General features: G+C 41.9%; 1 protein-coding gene across 1 annotated transcript in view; it reads right to left on the reverse strand.

The window, feature by feature from the left end:
- The window catches only part of LOC147705871 (fer-1-like protein 4), a 1142165-nt gene that overhangs the window by 284461 nt on the left and 838176 nt on the right, over positions 1-19528 (reverse strand). The window contains exon 30 of the mRNA XM_086932323.1: positions 7129-7229. Coding sequence (XP_086788449.1) covers positions 7129-7229 — 101 coding nt within the window. The remainder of the gene's footprint in view (positions 1-7128; positions 7230-19528) is intronic.

Consider the following 19528-nt stretch of genomic DNA (forward strand, 5'->3'; position numbering starts at 1 on the left):
TACCGCACCCCGGAGAAACTGCACGAGATGGACAGGGCAATACCAGGGACGTGCTGGCGCAATTGTGGCAACACTGGTACACTTACGCACATACTGTGGGAATGCCCCCTTCTGGCTCCTTATTGGGAGGAGGTCCTGGGTGAGGTGGACAAATGTTTTGGGATAGAGCTGCCGAGGTTCCCTGCCTATGTTCTACTGGGATTACCAAATGGGTTGATGTATCCCCTTAGGTCCAGGAGGGGTAGACCGATTGCGATTGCTCTGGGGTCGGCGGTGCAAAATATTCTCATACATTGGCGTTCTACCACACTTCCCTCTGTAGTTGGCTGGCTGCATAGATTATGGCATGTCCTTGGAATGGAGAAGATGTCCTTAGTCGCCCTGGGAGACACCGATACTTTTGAAGAACTATGGGCGCCCTTTCATAGCCTGTTGTGCTCTGAGTTTCGGGAGATCACCTGTCCCAGATATCTTAGGTTGCTACGGCTGACGCCACCACCGGACCCGCCTGTCTGATCGGACGGGGCTGGCATTGTTTAGCGGGGATTACTGGAGGTTCGTTATGAACAGAGAGCTGATGGTAATGGCACAGTACAGGGGGTGGGTTGGGGTATGGTAGTTGGGGGGGTTCTGTTTGGTTAGGTAGGTTTTTGGAGCGGGGTTGCTTCTCCACCCTCCCCCCCCCTTTCCCCCCCCCCCCTTTAATTTCTTTTTCTTTGTCCCCCCTAGTTTTTCTCCTCCTCTCCCCCCCCCGTCCTTCCTTCCCTCCCCCTCCCCCCCCACCCCCCCTCGTTATTTGTATGTAACCACAGGCACGAAAGCTGAGTTTCCGAGTCTGATGAAGCCTATTGGAAAGTTGTAACCGCTTTGCTGTATCTGCTATATCATACGCACCGATTGTGCGAATCCTGTGGTTTATCTTTTTCTTCCCCTGTTGTTTCCTACCCCACCCTGCTTCAATAAAATACTTTAAACACAAATAGATGGGGGCATGAAAGGGGCGTCCGTCTCCCATTTCCAATTTGGGAAGGAATGTATCAATATTTTACAACCGTTATTGCAATTGCAAACCATTGCTGAGTGACTTATGCCGAAATGGGGTGGTAACTGGTTTGCAACGGGGAAGAGGTTCCCTTTGTACTTTGCAGGGGGCCCCCCTCATGTTTCTACACCACTGGGGCACAGCTTTGAGTGTCACAGGAGAGCACCTTGATTTCAGAATGTGCTGCACAAAAGCTTGTGTTTGATTTAGTAGCCCATAAAGTTCCTCCTTTTATGTTAAGAACCTAGACAACATTTAAGGTATACATGACAAATGACTTGCCTCTTATTTCACTAATAGCATTGACGTCAGAGTGGAATGCAGCACATTCTGAAATCAAGGTGCTCTCCTGAGATAATGAGCACAAAGGAAGCTCAGTGGAATGAAGTATTTGACTAGGATCACGCAGATTAGTCAAGTATGGAAGCTGGGACTGACCCCAGACTAGATGGCTCTCTTTCTGACATCAAAAAGGTTAATACTGTGTCCTTAATTCTTGGAGGGTGAGATTAAAGCTAGTGTGAGAGGCAGCATTCACATTTTATTTTTGGCGGTTTCACATATAGCAAGCCTTGCCCAATGTCATAATAGTTCTTAACAATAGAAACAAATATTTTCTTCTGGGCCAGGGCGATTTTCTAGGATTCATGGGATGTTCAGACGTGGTCAGGATTGAAGCCAGACAATATATGTTTGGCAGAGGTAGCCACTAGGCCACACTGTCTCCGGTGAAAGCACAGTTTTAGCTCTGATTCCCTATCCTTCCCGCAACAGATAAAAGCCTAGCACTCGTCTGATTCTTCTGAAAGACCTGTTTATATGCCTCTTCTCCATATTCAAAGATATTACCTTTTCTTGATAGTCTTTTTACGTTAGGTATACATAGAGCGCTCACACACCTCTCACTCTATCTTTTTGCTATAATGCCGCCATTTTCTTAACAAGTGACATCTTGAAATCTGCATTCCCATGAGGCATAGCGCGTGAGATGCACTGCATAACTGCATAGACTGGGCACTCTTCTAAGGTATGTCCTTTTACTGGAGGAAATCAGAAAAGAAAAGCTAGTACCTGTCCGAAGGGGGAATTCCTCCGAGAACCTCTGGAGATATCCCTTCAGCTGTACATGGTCCTTTTCATGAACCAGATTTATTAATAATTTCCATAAATGTTTCAGGGTTAGTAAAGGTGTGTCTTTGGAGCATAATGTGAAGGGCCCGGCAAGATGAGAGAATGGAGGATTGCAATCCAGCCCTTCTGACCTGTCTCACATCTTGCATTGTGGCTGTGTCGCATTTTAGGCAATTTGGGCGACTGCAGGGCTTTAAGTGGGATGAAAAAAATGAGGGGTCTCTCAAAGGGGCGTAGTCAATGAAATTAAGGGCGTGGCTTAAAAACACGTAAGCTAAAAAGCTGTGTTTAGCTTTGTGGCGCCCGACTTGTATTTTGCTGTTCCTGTCATTGCGTCCAGATATATGATATAACATATAACAAGTCACATCATACCTACAAGTCAGGACTATTGGCTTTGTCAAAGGTTGCTAGTTGTATAGGATAAATAAGCAGCAACTATGGCTTTTATATAATATTGAAAACACTTCCACTTAAAGCCCTGGTGGTGACACCACGACAATGTTGCTGCTCCTGAGATTCAAAAAGAGAAGGGAAATACCCCTGTAGAGACGAGGACTAGGGGGCTGCTTATTGAGCTTGTTGGATCGAGGGATCAAAAGCTATCCAACTTGGCAACAAACTCGAGGTAACAAGCATGGATATATTGTAGAAACATGTAGAATTACACGCACCTGGGGTGGTAGCATATGATAATAACTCTTAAAAACAAAACGGTCTCATGGTTACACAGGCACTGTGGGTTCCCAACCAACTACTCTGACCAAATGTTAACAACTAGAAGGGTAAAATGGATTGGCAACTCAAGAAAGACCTGTAGGGGCGAGTGCGCCATTGTTAATTTTAAATACCCTCAGCATGTTGCAACTGTCCTGCTTAGAGCAGCCTCCCTAACCCCAAACGAGAATGATGTAGTGGTGCGGCCATTGGGTTACTTTTATAATCATCTTAGTAAGACATCTTCTGCTACTAAAAGAGATAGACCTTTCCCCTCCCAACCACTGTCCAGCTTTTGAGGTACCACTACAGAACAGATATGAAGCTTTGAGCTCCCTGGACCAGAACGATTGACATCTAAAGGCTATTACTCCCGTATTGAGCATAACTCTTACTGATCAAGAAAAATATTTGGGATGGACTAACTTAGATTTGGAGCAATCCCGGGACATTACCTCGAAAGCGAATATTGATAATGGGTTAGAATTTGCACCTGCTATAGAGGAGGGGGTGAATAACCAGCAATCATTATGTCCTGAGGATCCTAATGCTGGTTTAACTGACGTTGATACCCATGTATATGGTGCTAACTATAATATTGTCCAAGATAAACCTAAAAATTGTTCTACAGGGGGAACGTCTATTGTTAGTTGGAACATAGCAGGCTGGGCATCGAAAGAGAATAAGTTGGGATGGGAGGACATGATCAAGTCATATGATATTTTATGTCTTCAAGAGACTTGGTGCACGACAAAACCCAGCTTTGATGGATTTGTTTGTTACAGCTTAGTTGCCTTAGAGTCCCGGCATGGCAGAGCAAAGGGAGGTCTGCTTTTCCTTCTATCTGTGGATTTATCGCTAAAGGTTGTAAAACATGTAACAGTCGGAACTTATTCCCAAGTTTTATGGGTACAGATGAAGGAAGGCCCAGAAGTGCTTTTAATTAACTTCTATAACAATATCTTTAACAATTCACGGCACAAAGTTTAGAGGAATTGGAAAGTGCCCTCATGAAGCTTGTAACAGAAGCAAAATGTATTTTTAATTACATTTGGTTAGGCGATTTTAATTCTCTGATTTGTCCATTGTCTTTTTCAAGGGCATGTGGGGTATAAAATAATAGTGATGAGTACACATCACATTTCCCTCATAACACCTACGGGGAGGCAATTAATAATATTATGACTACCTATGATTTAGAAATGGTGCAGCCTGTAAAAGACGCTAATAATCTCATTATCCCTACCTATACAGGGAGGAATACTAATTCCTGCATCGGTCATATTATGGTCTCTTCTAGTATCGTACCACACTGTTTGACAATGGTAATAGAGGTACCCACTTTAAGTCATCATAACTGTATTGTAATGAGGATAGAAACTTGGAAGTGCAGAAATCAGCGGGTATCAAGAACCCTAGTTAATATTGAGCCCCATAGGGAAAATGGAATTAGGCTAAGGTGGAAAGGGGAAAAATCTGCAATAGTAATTCCTATAATTATCTCTAAATCCTTAGTAGATAATAATGCCATCTTGACATCAGGAATTGTGTCTGTCTCTACTGTGAATAATCTTGTTAATATTAACAGAACTATTGATACTATATTTACAGGAAACAGGCCAGGCAGGATTACCCATGGCAAGGGTTGGTTTGACCATGCTTGTACAACCCTTCTTTCCCAACTGAAACATGCTTTAGCCCTTAGACCTAGGGATAAGAATCAAGTTATACTCCTGAGACATGATTATAAAATGGCACTTTCTAAAAGGAAGAGGGAATTGCAGCAAGAGGCGTGGGATAGTTTAACACGGGCGGCTGAAATATCTGATAGCTGCCGGTTTTGGTCTACAGTTAACTCCACCTTTCTTAAAGACGATAAAATGCCGCAACTTTCATCTAACGTCAGTAGCGATACCTGGGTTTCCCATTTTTCAGCCATATTCCAAGCTAATGGACCGAATAATGTAGAGGAAATGAACTGGCCAGTAGCCCCACTAAACATCACCTTAGAAGAGGTTGAGCGTAGTATAAAAGCTAGTAAGGGGGGGAAAGGCACAGGGGCCTGATGGAGTCCCCATCAATGTCTGCAAGGCCCTACCACTGATGTGGGTCCCTATACTTACCTTAGTCCTTAATGCAGCAGTAACAGTCGTGATCCCACCTACTTGGGGAGACTCGATTATTGTCCCAATTTATAAAAAGGGGGACAAGACAGCAGCATGTAATTATCGACCAATTAGCCTGCTCGACTCCTCGGTGAAAATCATGAGCAGAGTGCTGCTGTCTAGACTGGAAGACTGGACCGATGAGAAGAGGATCCTTGTGAACTCCCAATATGGCTTTAGAAAGGGTCGTGGGACACTAGATCAATGCCTGAATTTAGATCTATTAATTGGCAAGTATACTAAGGCTAAGCCTAGTAATTTATATCTCTGCTTTGCCGACTTAAGCAGTGCATTTGATCTGGTCGACCACTCCCTTCTATGGCCAGTTTTGTTAGAGCTTGGAGCGCCAGAGGAAATTATCTTCTTCTTAGCTAGATTATATGATAAGATGCAGGCCTGTGTGCGCTATGGGACAAGTGGGGAGTGTACCCCAAATTTTAACGTAAAGCGTGGAATAAGACAGGGCTGTGTGCTCGCCCCGTTGTTGTTTTCTCTTTTTATTAACGGCGTAGACTCCGCTTTGAAGACAGTTAAGGCCGATGCCCCCTAGGTTGATGGGTCCAGTGTGCCAGTTCTGCTTTATGCAGATGACGCTGTGCTCCTCTCACGGACCCCTTAGGTTTACAGCGCCTGATGGATCGTTTCTCTGATTTTATAGGGGAGAGGAAGTTGCTGATCAATAAGAGTAAAACCCATATTATGATCTGTGGGGCTAGAACTAATAAAAATCATACCTTTTTATAGAAGGGTTGAAAGTCCAGCAGGTGGAAAAATGTTGTTATTTGGGTGTTCTTTTTCACATGATGGTAGTTGGTCCCAGGGTTTAGTAAGTGTTAGGTCTAAGATGGTAAAAAGCGCCTATGGCATATTTAAATTCGCCTCCAAGATCGGTGATAGGCGCATCAGGGATATGATGCAGATCTATAAGGCAAGGAGTGTCTCTATTGCATTATATGGGGCAGGACTGTGGGGCTACACCACTGTAGGTTCTCTGCAAAGGGAAGAACATGTCTTCCTTAAAAAACTTCTTTGTTTACCTACCTCAGCCCCAACCGACTTGATCCACAGGGAAGTTGGGGTTGCTTATTTGGGTGATCTCATTTCATTAAGGCCCCTGATGCTTTGGCGAGCTATATGGTGTAAGGAAGAGACAGTTTTTAATCAACTTGCCATTAAGGACTGCCTTGACCTGGATAATTGGACCAAGATACCTTGGCTTAAGTATGTCGTAGACAGTTTTCAGATCATCTATGGGCTCAACATATTGACAGACCCATGTTCTGCTGGAAATATCCCTAAACAGAATATAAAAAATACCTTTATGTTGTATAGAGCTCAAAAACGCTTAGTAGCTAATGGTTGCCCTACTACAGTTCATCTTTATAATAAATACATTGAAAGTGAAGGCTTCCAACAGTACCTGAGCCTGGTAACTAGACCAGCGCATAGATTTGTCTTAACGAGACTTAGATTTGGAACGGCCCATGTCCTGGTGGCCTTCCCCCATCCAAAGAAGCATCCTGTTGGCCCTTGCCCATGTGATGGGCATTCAAAACAAAGCACCCTGCACTTTATGCTAATTTGCACGCTATTTTTGAATCTCAGGGTTGTTTACTTAAAACCTTTGTTTGTAAAGTACAGTATTTTTAATGTGGAAGACGTAATGAAGTTGATTTATAATATGAATTCTGTGGACAAATGTTTTTATACTGCTACTTTTATATGTAAATCTATTCAGTCTAGGAAAAGTATGATATTTTAAACCATTCGCTTTTTTAACCTGTATTGTTCTATTGTAATGCATTTTGCCTGTGTGCTTTTATGGTCATTGTTTTAATGTACCGAATAAAGCTTCATGAAATGAAATGATAACACCTCAACAAGGCTGTGAAAAAGAAAGAACGCATTGCTGTTCAGCACAAACGTCTAACATGCCTTTATCAGCATTCATTCATCATCACCAGTCATTTTACACGATTATCGTTCATTAATGACCACAACACGCCCAGGCGCACACACTGACACAGCCGGCAGCGCCGTCACTGCAGTCACTGCAGTATAGAAATACTTTACCAGATTCAGAGGGCCCACTCTGCTTCCGGAGGGCTCAGCTTCCGCCTCGACGTTTATCACCGCCTCGTCGGGCTTGGTGGCCAGGCTGATGTTATCCTTTGCTAAAAATATGGACAACAAAATTCTAAATAGGCAGTAGATATATCATGGAGCAATAACGAACTCGGCGTGAGCCCTGTTGTGTGAACAGGAATGCTATAAATATTAACTTTTTTTTTTACTGTTTGCTGTCTGAAATTACTCACATATATTAAAAGTGGATGCATAAAAAATCAGAGGCGAGCTGCGAGAGACAAAACACTGTGAGCCGATTGAAGACTCACTGCAGCATTCACCCCAAACATAATGTACCCCAATCCTCCCATCCCAAACATATGGAATGAAAAAACACAAGGCAGCTTAACCATCTCATGGAAAACAAAAAAGCAGAATCAGGCTCTCATCCCGGCATAAGGAAGACTCGCCATCTCATCCCAAACATAAGGAGGCTCACTCTCTCATCGCAAACATAAAGAAGATCAGCCATCTCGTCCCAAACATAAGGCAGGCCCCTCCTTTCATCCCAAACATTAGGCAGAACCTCCCTCTTGTCAAAACAGACATCAGACCCACCCTCTCATCCCCAATATAATGTAGAGCCATCCGAGCATCCCAAACATAAGGAAGACCCACCTCTTAAACATAAGGTAGACTCACCCTTTCATCCCAGACAAATGGAAGACTGGCCGTCTCCTTCTAAAGACCCTCCCACTTAACCCAAACATAAAGTAGGCCCCCTCTCCCATCCAAAACAGAAGACAGACATACTCTCTCATCCCAAAGATCCACACTTGCATCCCAAACATAAGGAAGAGCCATCTCTCATCTCATAAATAAGGCAGACCCACCCTCTCATCCACAAACATACCCACATGTCTTATACCAAAGACCAAACAGACACAAGGTGATGGGAGAAATGCTTTCTATTTGTCCAACCACTGGCAATCACTCCGGGTAGCATCCCAACTCATCGTTCTTTTGTTCACCATGCCACCTCAGTCCGGATCTCACCAAAATATGTTACTAATAGACTGCAAGTTACACAGAATGCGGTGGCCAGGATACTTCTAAAAATTCCAAGACATGAATCAGTAAATACCTCCCTTAAACTGCTTCACTGGCTTCTCATTGCAGCCAGGACCAAGTTTAAATAACTCTGCCTGGTTTAGAAAGCAATGAATGGCAGGGGCCTTATTCAAATCAGAAACCTCATCTCCCCATATGCACCGAAAAGATGCCTTAGGTCATCACAAGACCGCCTTATGGGGATGCTAAGAATCAAGAGATCAAGATGGAGAGGCAGATCATTTTCACACCTGGTCCTGAAGCGGTGGAACTCCATGCCAGGGAGCTGAGATTGCTGGAAGAAGAACCCAGCGTCAGCTCAAGGCATGGTTGTTCCCACAATAACTGACCAACTTGCACCTCCACCAGCAACTCCCTCACCCAGTGCTGGGAAGCCATCAGGCAGCCATGCGCTTGACAAAATCCGTAACATAACATAACATCTAACCATATGCAAATCAGCCATGACCTAGCTCCTTATGGCAACAAGCCTAGCCTGAACCGCCAGGCCAGGTCCTCAGTGAATTAAAACACAAGCAACATAGGATGGGTTTGTCCCTGCTAAGGGCTCATCAGCCAGGTACAGCCTGGTCCCAGTGGCAAAGTGAGCACTGGACCACATCTGGGCTTAACCTTGCCACTTAGGGTAGTACATCAAATACACAAAAGTTGATGAGAGGACTGCTTGCAATTTATCTAACCACTGCCAATCACTTGGGGGCAGACTCCCATACCCTTTCGTTTGTTTGATCACCAAAATAATCCTATGAAAGACCCATACTCACTTTTGTAGTGATCTATGAGTGGCACAGAGGGTGAAACACAAGGGCTGTGCCTGGGGTATGTAGCAGAATGCTATTTAGGGGCTGCCAGGGGTAGTAACTGCTACCCACAGTCAATCCCTTTCTATAGCTGCTGTTCTGGCACTGCACTCTAGTTCACAGCATCAGGTACAGCAAGATGAATTACGAAGGCTGTTAAACCACAGGCTTTCCTCTGTGTTGGTAGTCTGCAAGAAAGTCCAAAATCAATTCACCTTGCTTATCCATTAAAAATGTCTTACACCAATCTGTGACTTGTACCTCAAAACTCACACTTATAATTCACATCATCCTTTACTTTTTCATCCCAATGCATTTTGTGATTCAAATTGCCGGATATTACAACACTGTCTCCAGTGTCCTTTCCAAGTAGTTCTGATTAGACTTTGAGCACTTCCCCTATTAGGTTTTGTTCGGTAAATGCACCTCCTATTGTAGGCAAGTATACATTATCCAGGAGGAATTCAGTCAAAATTGTCTTCCCATAAAACAGAACCACTGAGAGAGTGAACAACCACCATCTCAACCAATATACCGAGAATATACATAGAATTCGAAAATGAGATGAGAAAAGAAACACTTATAAAGCTAGGAGAGAATGTAAAAAGAACAACTGAAATTATATGGAATTAGGAGAATGTGGAAATGTACATGCATGGATGGATTTCAAAGCCATTGAAAAATGTGTGACTCTGAGGCTGATACTGTGGAAGGAGAATTTCCTTTGAAAGAAGAGCCAGGAGGAGTTTATGCTAATGTACCCTGGAATAGACAGGGTGTATGGACTTTTACGTGGGAATTTTCAAAACTTAGAGAAAAACCTGCAAAATGGTCCACTGAAGTAGAAATACCAGAAACGTTGTCAAAAGTATTCTGGGAAGACTCGGATGCATTATTTTCAATCATACTGCAAATGGATTTATGGATTGAATGTAAGAGGTCAGATGAAGACCCATGTAGGAATCCACAAAGTTGTAAGCTTTTATCAGTGGCAACAAAAGATTCTTTAAGGTTGCTGAACATTTGAAGGGAAAGGTTCTGGTGACTCAGGCTAACTAGTAAAAAATCAAGAGCACAACACAAAATACATATCAGTCTGTTCACGCATATTATGAAAAACTAACCAAGTATGGAGGGAGGTACCCTTTTGCTGGAAAATGAATGGGTCACAATATTAAAACAACAAATTTCCTTTTCCAAAGTTTTTTTCGAGGATAGAAAAATCCTGGCAAGTCGCTAAACTGTATAGTGACCTACTCTTCAGTGTGAAGAAAGTCTTTGCGCAGGTTACCAAATTTACAAAACTCTTTGTAACAATTATTCAACAGGGGCACATTATCACACATGAGCTTAAAATTTCAATTATTTGTTAAAGGTCTTGTTGAAATATCAGAACAGTACTGGAATCATATTATGCATCATTTAAAAACAATTAGTCACAATTATAAAAACATCTTTAGTGAAAAAACATTCAAATTCGCAATTTATTGCTAAAAAACACCCACAAATGGTTTTCTTTGGTCACACTACAGTTAATAGTAAACTATTAACTGTAGTGTGTCCAAAGAAAAAAGTTTAGCGACTTGCCAGGATTTTTCCATCCTCGAAAAAACTTTGGAAAAGGAAATTTGTTATTATGAAAAACTGACACAGATTTACGGGCAAATCAGATGAACAGAAACTCAGCGAAGGAAGGCATATCAGGCTTTGTTTTAAATTTTGTGTTGGGGTTGCCTCCGGAGTTGAGTTCGGAGTTTTAGGAACGTGTGATGTGTTGGCAAGCAAAGTCACTGGATCAAATCTTAGCTTATGCAAAATTTGTTAGTAATTAATTATTGTGTGTCTAAATTGTTGAGGGAAAAATTGATGTTGGCACAGACTGAATTCTTTCAGCAAGGAGGGCAAGTACCTCAAGGAGGTGGTGCCCTGTTTCAGGGTCCTCCAAGAGGTGGCGGTTTTCAAGGTAGAAACAACGTTTTCAATAATCTTACTAACAGTGGTAAGGCGAGATCTGGAGCTTGCCACATTTGTAGTAAAGATGGTAACAGAAAGAACAAATGTGCATTTATGTTAAAGTCACATGCAGGTGAGACACAAATGGTACCACAAAGAACCCTGTGTAACAGAATATGATTGGCATGGTCCAGCATGCATGGGATGAGTAAGTCAGTAGTCACAGCACCTCTAGCATCAATGCAGGATGTGCAATAAACTGGTAGTTCTAAAGAACTATGCTTATGGCTCTGACTCTTCCATCTCAGATGCATAATAAAACAACTGAATTTCCAGAGAATTTCCAATTTCCTTAAAATGCAGTAAACCCTAAACTAGAAAAAACCAGTGATTAGGGGTTCGTTTCAATAATTTGCGGCTATTCTCTGAGTTTTCAAAAGAAGCGATCCAGGCACAATGATAGTGCCTGAAAGGAGAGGAGGATTGCATGCTTAGTGCTGTCCTGAAGATAGACCCGAATGGTCCATTTGTAGAAGGCGAAGTTAATGTCCATCCCTTATGATTTTTGATACTGTGTTACCCAATCCACAGTTGGACCATTGAAAGTTCCAAAACTACACCTCTCTGGAAAGGAAGTCCTAGCAGTAGGGATTTCAAATAAATAAGTTGACAGCAAATGTTCCACCATAATTGAAGATGAATTCATGATTAGTTAAACCAGCCCAGTGAATCTGTTGAGTTGTGCCCTATTGTGTAAATTGAATTGTGTGATTTACTGTACACCGGATGGTGTTTACATTGAAACTAAAGAACCTGATTTTGACATCAAAATTAATTCAGAAATTATATATTCTCTGTTCTCACTGATGAAGACTTACCTCCAGATTTCAGACACACAGTGAAAAGGGAGGTTTGGTATTTTATTGCAAAATATGTTAGGCTCATAAAAAAGTGCAATCCTAGTGCAAATTACTATACAGGCAGATGATGTGTAACCACATATTCCCCAATATAGACTTTCTCATGAAGCTGAGGCAGAGATTACACCTATTTTTGAGAAAGCGTAATGGGAAATGCAAAATAGTTAAAGATTAATGAGATGGTAGTCCCATGTTGTCCTGTTGTACCAAATACAACAGTGATTTTGTTTCAGATTGCAGAAGATGCAGAATGGTTGACAGTGGCTGATTTGAATTCTCCATTCCTCTCCATTCCTCAACACAAGGATAGCTAGTATCTTTTTGCATTAAGGTTTAAAGACATAGCGCATGGTTTTGGGAAAAACTCACATTGGTATACTGAGAGTTCTTCTATCTTCTCCCAAGTTCTTTAAAAGGTCTGGATACAGTTTCCTTGTGAGCACTGGTGGCTAGTGGATTATTAAAGTGGTGGGGCCCAAAAGCACTACTCAGCACTTTGCTCACATCACACATCAGCAAAACACAAACACACACACACACACACAAACACAAGGGCACGCCTGCAATTCCAACTCCTATCTATCTCCAGCAGGCAGAGGCACACCCACGAGCATCCACCCAAATGGAAGCTAGAATAGGGTTAACGGTGCAGAGGGAGACCTTTTTTCTCTATTCTACCTTCTGACTGGGTAAGAGGGCGTGTGATGACAAGCCCTGAAGCTTTATTGCCTGACATGCTGCACTGCGTGATGCTAGAGCAGCATGTGAGATATGTATTGTGTATGTGTGAGGCACGGCTGTAGCAGCCTCCACCTCACACATGTGTAATACATCTAGTGGAGGCCTCTTCTGCTCTTCTGCTGGCAAGGTAATATCACAGCTTTTTAATGCAAGCAAACAATCAGAGAAAATGTATGATTTCATATAAAAGCTGTATTATGCCATGCAGTGGTGGCAGGGGGATGCAGTGGGTCGATGCCCTAGCACCCCCAAGGGGCAGCCGCAGCCGCTTGTGAGTTAGGTTTGGTGTAATACATTGATAATTTGATGATTGCTGCAAAAACAAAAGAGGGCTGTAAGTTGGACACCATTGTACTATTGAATCATTGGCTGTTAATGGGCAAACAGTTTCGCCTAAAAAGTTACATTATTGTCAGACAGAAGTTACTTATCTAGGACATCAAATTCATAACAAATGAGGAAGGTGTCTAAGGATTGCATCTCTGTTATTCTGAGAATGAATCCACCAACAACAAATAGAGAAGGAAGGGGGTTTCTAGGAACGGTTGGTTACTGTCACCAGGGGATTCCTAACCTTATTTTGATTGCAAAAGTTGACTCAAAGTGATATCATAGATCCGGTACCTTGGAATAACAAATGCCTACAATAACAAGCCTTCCTGGTGCTAAGACAGGCTTTGTGTACAGCACCCGCTTTATGGATAGTTGATTACAAAAAAGAGTTTTATTTATACTGTTGTGAAAAAGAAGAGTGCTCTATTTCAGTTCTTACGCAATAATATGGCAAAACAAAGAGACCTATTGCTCATTTTTCTAGAACCGTTGATCCAGCTGCCTCTGCAGTGCCTCAAAGTATAAAATCTGCCGTAGTTCCAACTATTGTCAGAGGTCAGACTGAGTTCATATGGGTCACATGTTACATGTGATAGATAGTGCTCATTACTGGAGACACGTTTATCTCACTTGATAATCCAGCATCTAACAAACAGCAAATTGACTAAATTTGAGTAATTAATATTGGCAGCTCAAAATGTAACAATCAAAAAATATGAAATTTTGAATCTGGTTACTCATTTACCATTGCCAAGACATGAAAGTGATGTCGAGGAGACTGATGTTGATCATTATTGTATTGATGCAACAGAACTATGCTTTAAGCCGAGGCATGATATTCAAGATGCACCACTAAATTTGGCTGATTTGGTGTTAATTGTAGATGGATTATGTTTGAGAGATGTTCAACAAGTCTACCAGTAGCAAGCATATGTAGTTTTCACCAAGAGATGTGCTATGAAGACATCATACTTGTGCAGTATAACTTCAGTACAAGTGGCTGAAATGATTAGTATGACCTAAGCTTGCCGCATGGTCACTTCATTGAGTAGCACAATCTACACTGATAGACAAAATTGTTTTCAAGCGGTGCATAATTCTGGTGAGTTGTGGTCATTGGCGGGTTTCATGACTTCTGCTGGGAAACCAATTCACAATGGACCACACATTCTTGATTTGCTCTATGCTTTAAACTTGCCAATAAAAACAGCTGTGGCAAAATCTACAGTCCATAAGACTGATGATGACATGATTGCAACTGGCAATAGATCTGCAGACTCAGTTGCCAAATATTGTACTATGAAGAGTATCACACAGCTAATGGAAACAAATGAAAATTCTGAATTTGTAGAAACTGCAAATGCCTTTACTTGTGTATCAGTGCAAACAATTGATGAGTTAAGAGATGTACACAATGAGATGTCAGTAGAGAAGAAGAAAACGTGGGAAAGGGCAAGTTGTAAATTAGAGCAAGATGATTTGTGGAGATACACTCAAGGCCACTGTGAAGTGATATTTCTCGCATTTGTAACATTTATAACAACATTGCTTATTTTATTCTTCCAAAAGTTGGGACGGTTTCTGTTATCTAGCTTTTGTTTTTCCTAAAATCTATCATGATGTGCATGATGGGACAGCGAAAATAGAAACTGTAGGTCAACAAGTATTAGATGTGTTTGGTTTTCTTTATTCTTTCTATATGGATTGTTTTGAATAATGTGAAGATTAGAGAACTGTCCAATTTAGTAGAGTATTTAGTAGATAACACAGCAGGAGCTTTCACTAAAATTCATGAAGAAATACATGTGATTAGATCGATGATAATCCAGAATAGAATGGCTTTAGATATGTGTTTGCCTAAAGAGGGAGGTGTATGTCATGCTGTAAAAATTCAGTGTTCCATCTATATTTCAGATATAAGTGAGAGCTTTTAATTGCTTTTATTACTAAAACAAAAATCTCCTGAAAGGTTAGATTTGTGGAGTGGAGGGTGGGGCTGTTTTCACTTTTTTCACTTCTCGTGGCCGCATTCAGTGCCATTTCCTGTTTTGCACATTTAGACAACTAGAGCCACCAGTTTGACTCAGCGCTCTGCTTGTCTGGGAAAGTCCGACCCGGATATAAAAAGCACAACGGGGTGCGGACGCACAGACACCACACATCCATTGATAACCTAATGCACTTTATTTCTTGTTGGTACTTTCTTGCTGCTAAAATTTAAAACTGAAATTTTAATATTTTTCAATTGCTTTTATTATTAAAAAAAATATTCTGAAAGATTCTATTTGTGGGGTGGAGGGCAGGGACCGTTTTTACTTTTTTTACTTCTTTTGGCCACGTTCATGTTCGTGTTTTGCATAGTTAGACAACTAGAGATGTCATCTTGACTAAGTACTCTAGTTGCCAGGAAAAGTTTGGCCCGGTTATAAAAAAAACACACTGGAGCGCAGACATACGCAACAGGCGTGCTGCTGGTGCGCCAAAGGCAGGCCCGCCGGCACCCGTCCGCGTCCAGCCAGGGACAGGGATCATAAACTCTGCCTGTTTTCACCATGCTTCTAGAGATATTATTTCAAAGGTATCGCTCAAGGTTACACCCTAAAATAGTGGTGCACAACAGACTTAATCAAAACAGTAAATGTGACATTTCAGAAAAGAAATCAAATCTTGAAGAGCAATTGTTTAGTGACACACAGGGCGAAAATCTTCTTCAAAGTATAAATATATTGAATATGTAATCAATAAATCAGGGAATAGAGGATCAAAAGCAACCAAACTTGGGGGCCGATTAGGATGCGGTGATTCCGCAAGCCACCGCCTGCCCGGAGGATGCGGAATCACCGCAGCAGTGCCTCCAAAGACCCCCCGCCAGATTAGGATGGCTGGGGGACGGGAAAACCGTCCGCCGCTTTTCCGCCGCGGTCGCCTTCCAATTTATTGATTACATATTAAATATATTTATACTTTGAATAAGATTTTCGCCCTGTGTGTCACTAAACAATTGCTCTTCAAGATTTGATTTCTTTTCTGAAATGTCACATTTACTGTTTCGATTAAATCTGTTGTGCACCACTATTTTAGGGTGTAACCTTGAGAGATACCTTTGAAATAATATCTCTAGAAGCATTAGATTAACAAAATCCCTTGTAGGCAAACTCTCTTTTTTCGAATCTTTATCGCCCAAGCCTCCAAGGGTATATTGGGTTCCCACTCTTTTTGAAATTGTTTTCACCATGCGGCAAGTTTATACAACAGGTGAACTGTTTCCACACAATAAGATAAATGGTAAGAACTGCAGGTATGTCACAGTGCCATACAAGTTACCTATAATTTGCAAGGAATGCAATCTCAAGGTGGGGGACCTCAAATCACACCTTACGGGCCCCAGACTGAGAAAGAACTCACATCACAGTCACACGGTACACATGTATCTGCTTAACTGCACATCATTGCCAATACATAGCTCACAGCTATTTATTTTCTTTGAAGATAAGAATCCGAAGGCTCTATTTCTTACAGAAACATGGCTGAAAGAGGAGTCAATGCCAGACATAGTAATGTCCCTCCCAAGGTTTATTCTATAGGGAGGTATGACAGAAAGGATAGAAGAGGAGGCGGTGTAGTCTCCATCTCCCAATTGAGCTCTCCCCTACCTTCACCTTCTTGGGTATTCGGATGTACTGGCTCCCTAGGGTTGCATCTCAATGTACTCAAGCACTACCTTACATAGTCATGGAATGCAGTCGTAAGAAAGCTAACTGCTAGGGGACCTAAACCTGCATTTTGAGGAGGACGCATTTGACACTGCCAAAATGTTAGCTCAAAATCTACCCACTATACAACTAAGGCAAATTGTTAAAACACAAACACACAGTCGAGGACACCTTCTAGACCCTATCTTTATCAACATCATTAAGATGGCCACAGACAATGCAATTCCAATACTATGGTATGGTTATTGCATTGTCCCCTTCTAGCTTGACTTTCGCAGAATCATATTCAAACAGCCTCCCCCTCCAAGACCCAGATGGTTCTGGTCTAAACTCGACCTTGGAGGATGGCTAAGCATACTCACTGAATCGACCCCATGATAAAGGGGGACACTACAGAAAGGTACAGCAAATGCGAGAGTTGGCTAAACAACTCACTGAATCCCCTTGTCCCCTGCAAACTGGGCTCTTTAGTTCACACCTGAGCTGATAGGATTAAAAAGTGATGCAATAAAAATGGAAAAAATTTAGAAAAACATATGATGATCTTAGCAAAGAAATCTACAGGAAAACAATGCAGAAATATCAACATGCTATAAGACAGGCTAGAATCTCGTACTTCAGTGCAAAGATAGAAAACACCTCTAACTCATCTAAGGAATTGTTCAAGGTGGTGAATAGCCTTATAACATCACCTACAAGTTCAGTAGGCCCCCACCATTTGAAAAATGCTATAAAATATTTGCCAATTTCTTCCTCAATAAAGTACATTTCTCCCTGGACAGTGGTAATGTCCCCCCTGTGTTTAAACATGCTATTGTCAAACCCTTGCTGAAAAAACCTACGACCAATCTTCTCCTGGCAGAAAACTATAGACCAATCTCCTTACTCCCAGTTGCAAGCAAAGTACTAGAAAAGCATGTGAACAAACACCTTTCTGACTTTTTGGCAACTCACGCTATTCTCCATCCCACCCAAACAGGCTTTAGAGTGGGCAGCAGCACTGAGACTGCCCTGCTAGTAGCCACTGGGGAACAACAGTCATTCTTGGACCTAGGCGGCTCTGCAGCCGTAATAGTTTTCGACCTGAGAGCGACCTTTGACACCATCTCACATTCGGTCCTCATTCAGATGATGGAGGAAGCTGGAATCTCCAGGGCCGCACTAATACGGATAATAGGCTTTCTGAAAAATAGGAGCTTCCAGGTCTGTGAAGAAGCCCTTTTCTCAGCCAGCCACCCTTAAAATATGGGGTCTGGCGGGGCTACTCCCTGAGTTCTACACTATTTAATTTAAATGTTCTTCTCCTGGTGGAGATCATGCGAGCACACAGCTTTGCACTTGTGTGTTCTGCAGATGACATGCCGATCATCATATCTCTCATGCAGGTAACCGACTGGATGTCCACAAGTAGCCTAAAACTTAGTGGCGAAAAGAGGAAAGTACTAGTCGTTGGCAACAACCTTTCAAGGTGGCCAGAACTTTCGTGGCCAGGCTACCTTGGAAAGCTTCCTCAGCCTGCCCAAGCAGGCAAAAGTGTAGGTTTACAGGTTGATGATAACCCTTCTATGGACACTCAGGCCAGAAAACTTGCTGGGACCAGTTTTGGAATTTTGAGACCTCTAAGAAAACTGCTACATTGACTACCACCATCTTCTAGGAGAGGGGTCATACAGGGACTGATTAACTTTCGGCTAGTTTATGGACAGTCCCTATATCTGGGAAGTCCCGGGTATGTGTTAAAAAAGACAACAAGTCATCCAGAATAAGCCGCAGCTCGGACTCTTCAAAAAATCCCCTAAAAAACATTCATCTGCCCTGTACCAAAATCGGCCGAAACCGGCCCCGGCAAAGAGTTTGGTGGCACCTCCAACCCCCCGAGTGGGGAGTGGTGGGGGGGGGGGGGGGGGGGGGGGGGCCTCCGTTCACGTTCCCAGTCCGGCCCTGTCTATAGTCTGTGAATCTAAGGCCGCTGACAGTGCCTAAGAGTAACAAGACAAGATGCAGCAGTCAATTCTTCTTCTACCTCGTCCCTAAACTGTGGAACAACCTCCCTGCCAACCTTAGATTGGACCAATCCGAATCCAGTTTTATAAAATTCCTCAAATGCATCTTTTTTAGTCTCTTGTTAATATTTGTAACTTATTTTAGCAAGCTGGAAGGTGTGTTGTTGGGAGACCAGGTTGACCAGCAACGCGCTATACAAATGCACCAGAATAGACTAGAATAGTACTCACAAAAGCTATACAAAAGCACCAGAATAGACTAGAATAGTACTGACAAAATTATTGATAACCTTAGTTACATTGTGAATGAGATTCCTCCATTAGCAGAACCTGGGAATTGGTGAAAGACCAATTGATGGGTTAGAGGTATGGGTAAATATATTCTAATAAAGATTATTCTTTCAATAATAATAAAAGATATAAATGTAATGAGTGTTGTTTTAATATTTAAGATTTGTAAATACGTTATTGTTAGGGATTTTAGATGTAACTGCAGAAACAGGAATAATCAGACAAAGTGAAGGGAGAGATTTCTCTTAATGAACAGAAGACTGAAATCTACAAAGAAATTAGAGCTTTGCAGAAAAAAGATTTGATAAAATCAAAAATGATGACAGAGTTGTATTAGTGTGATGATTTAAAAATGATCAGAATGGGGAATATTTTATTAGGATATAGTGCCTGATATAGGTTTGGTTTAGTTAGCTAAGTAGGACGCATTAACAAGAATGCCTCTCACATTGCAGAAAAGTTCACGTTCATTTGTTGTGCACAAGCTACACACGTTCATATGTATTATTGGACTTTTCAGC

This window comes from Lissotriton vulgaris, chromosome 7 (genome assembly GCF_964263255.1).
Source record: "Lissotriton vulgaris chromosome 7, aLisVul1.2, whole genome shotgun sequence".
Taxonomy (NCBI): Eukaryota; Metazoa; Chordata; class Amphibia; order Caudata; family Salamandridae; genus Lissotriton; species Lissotriton vulgaris.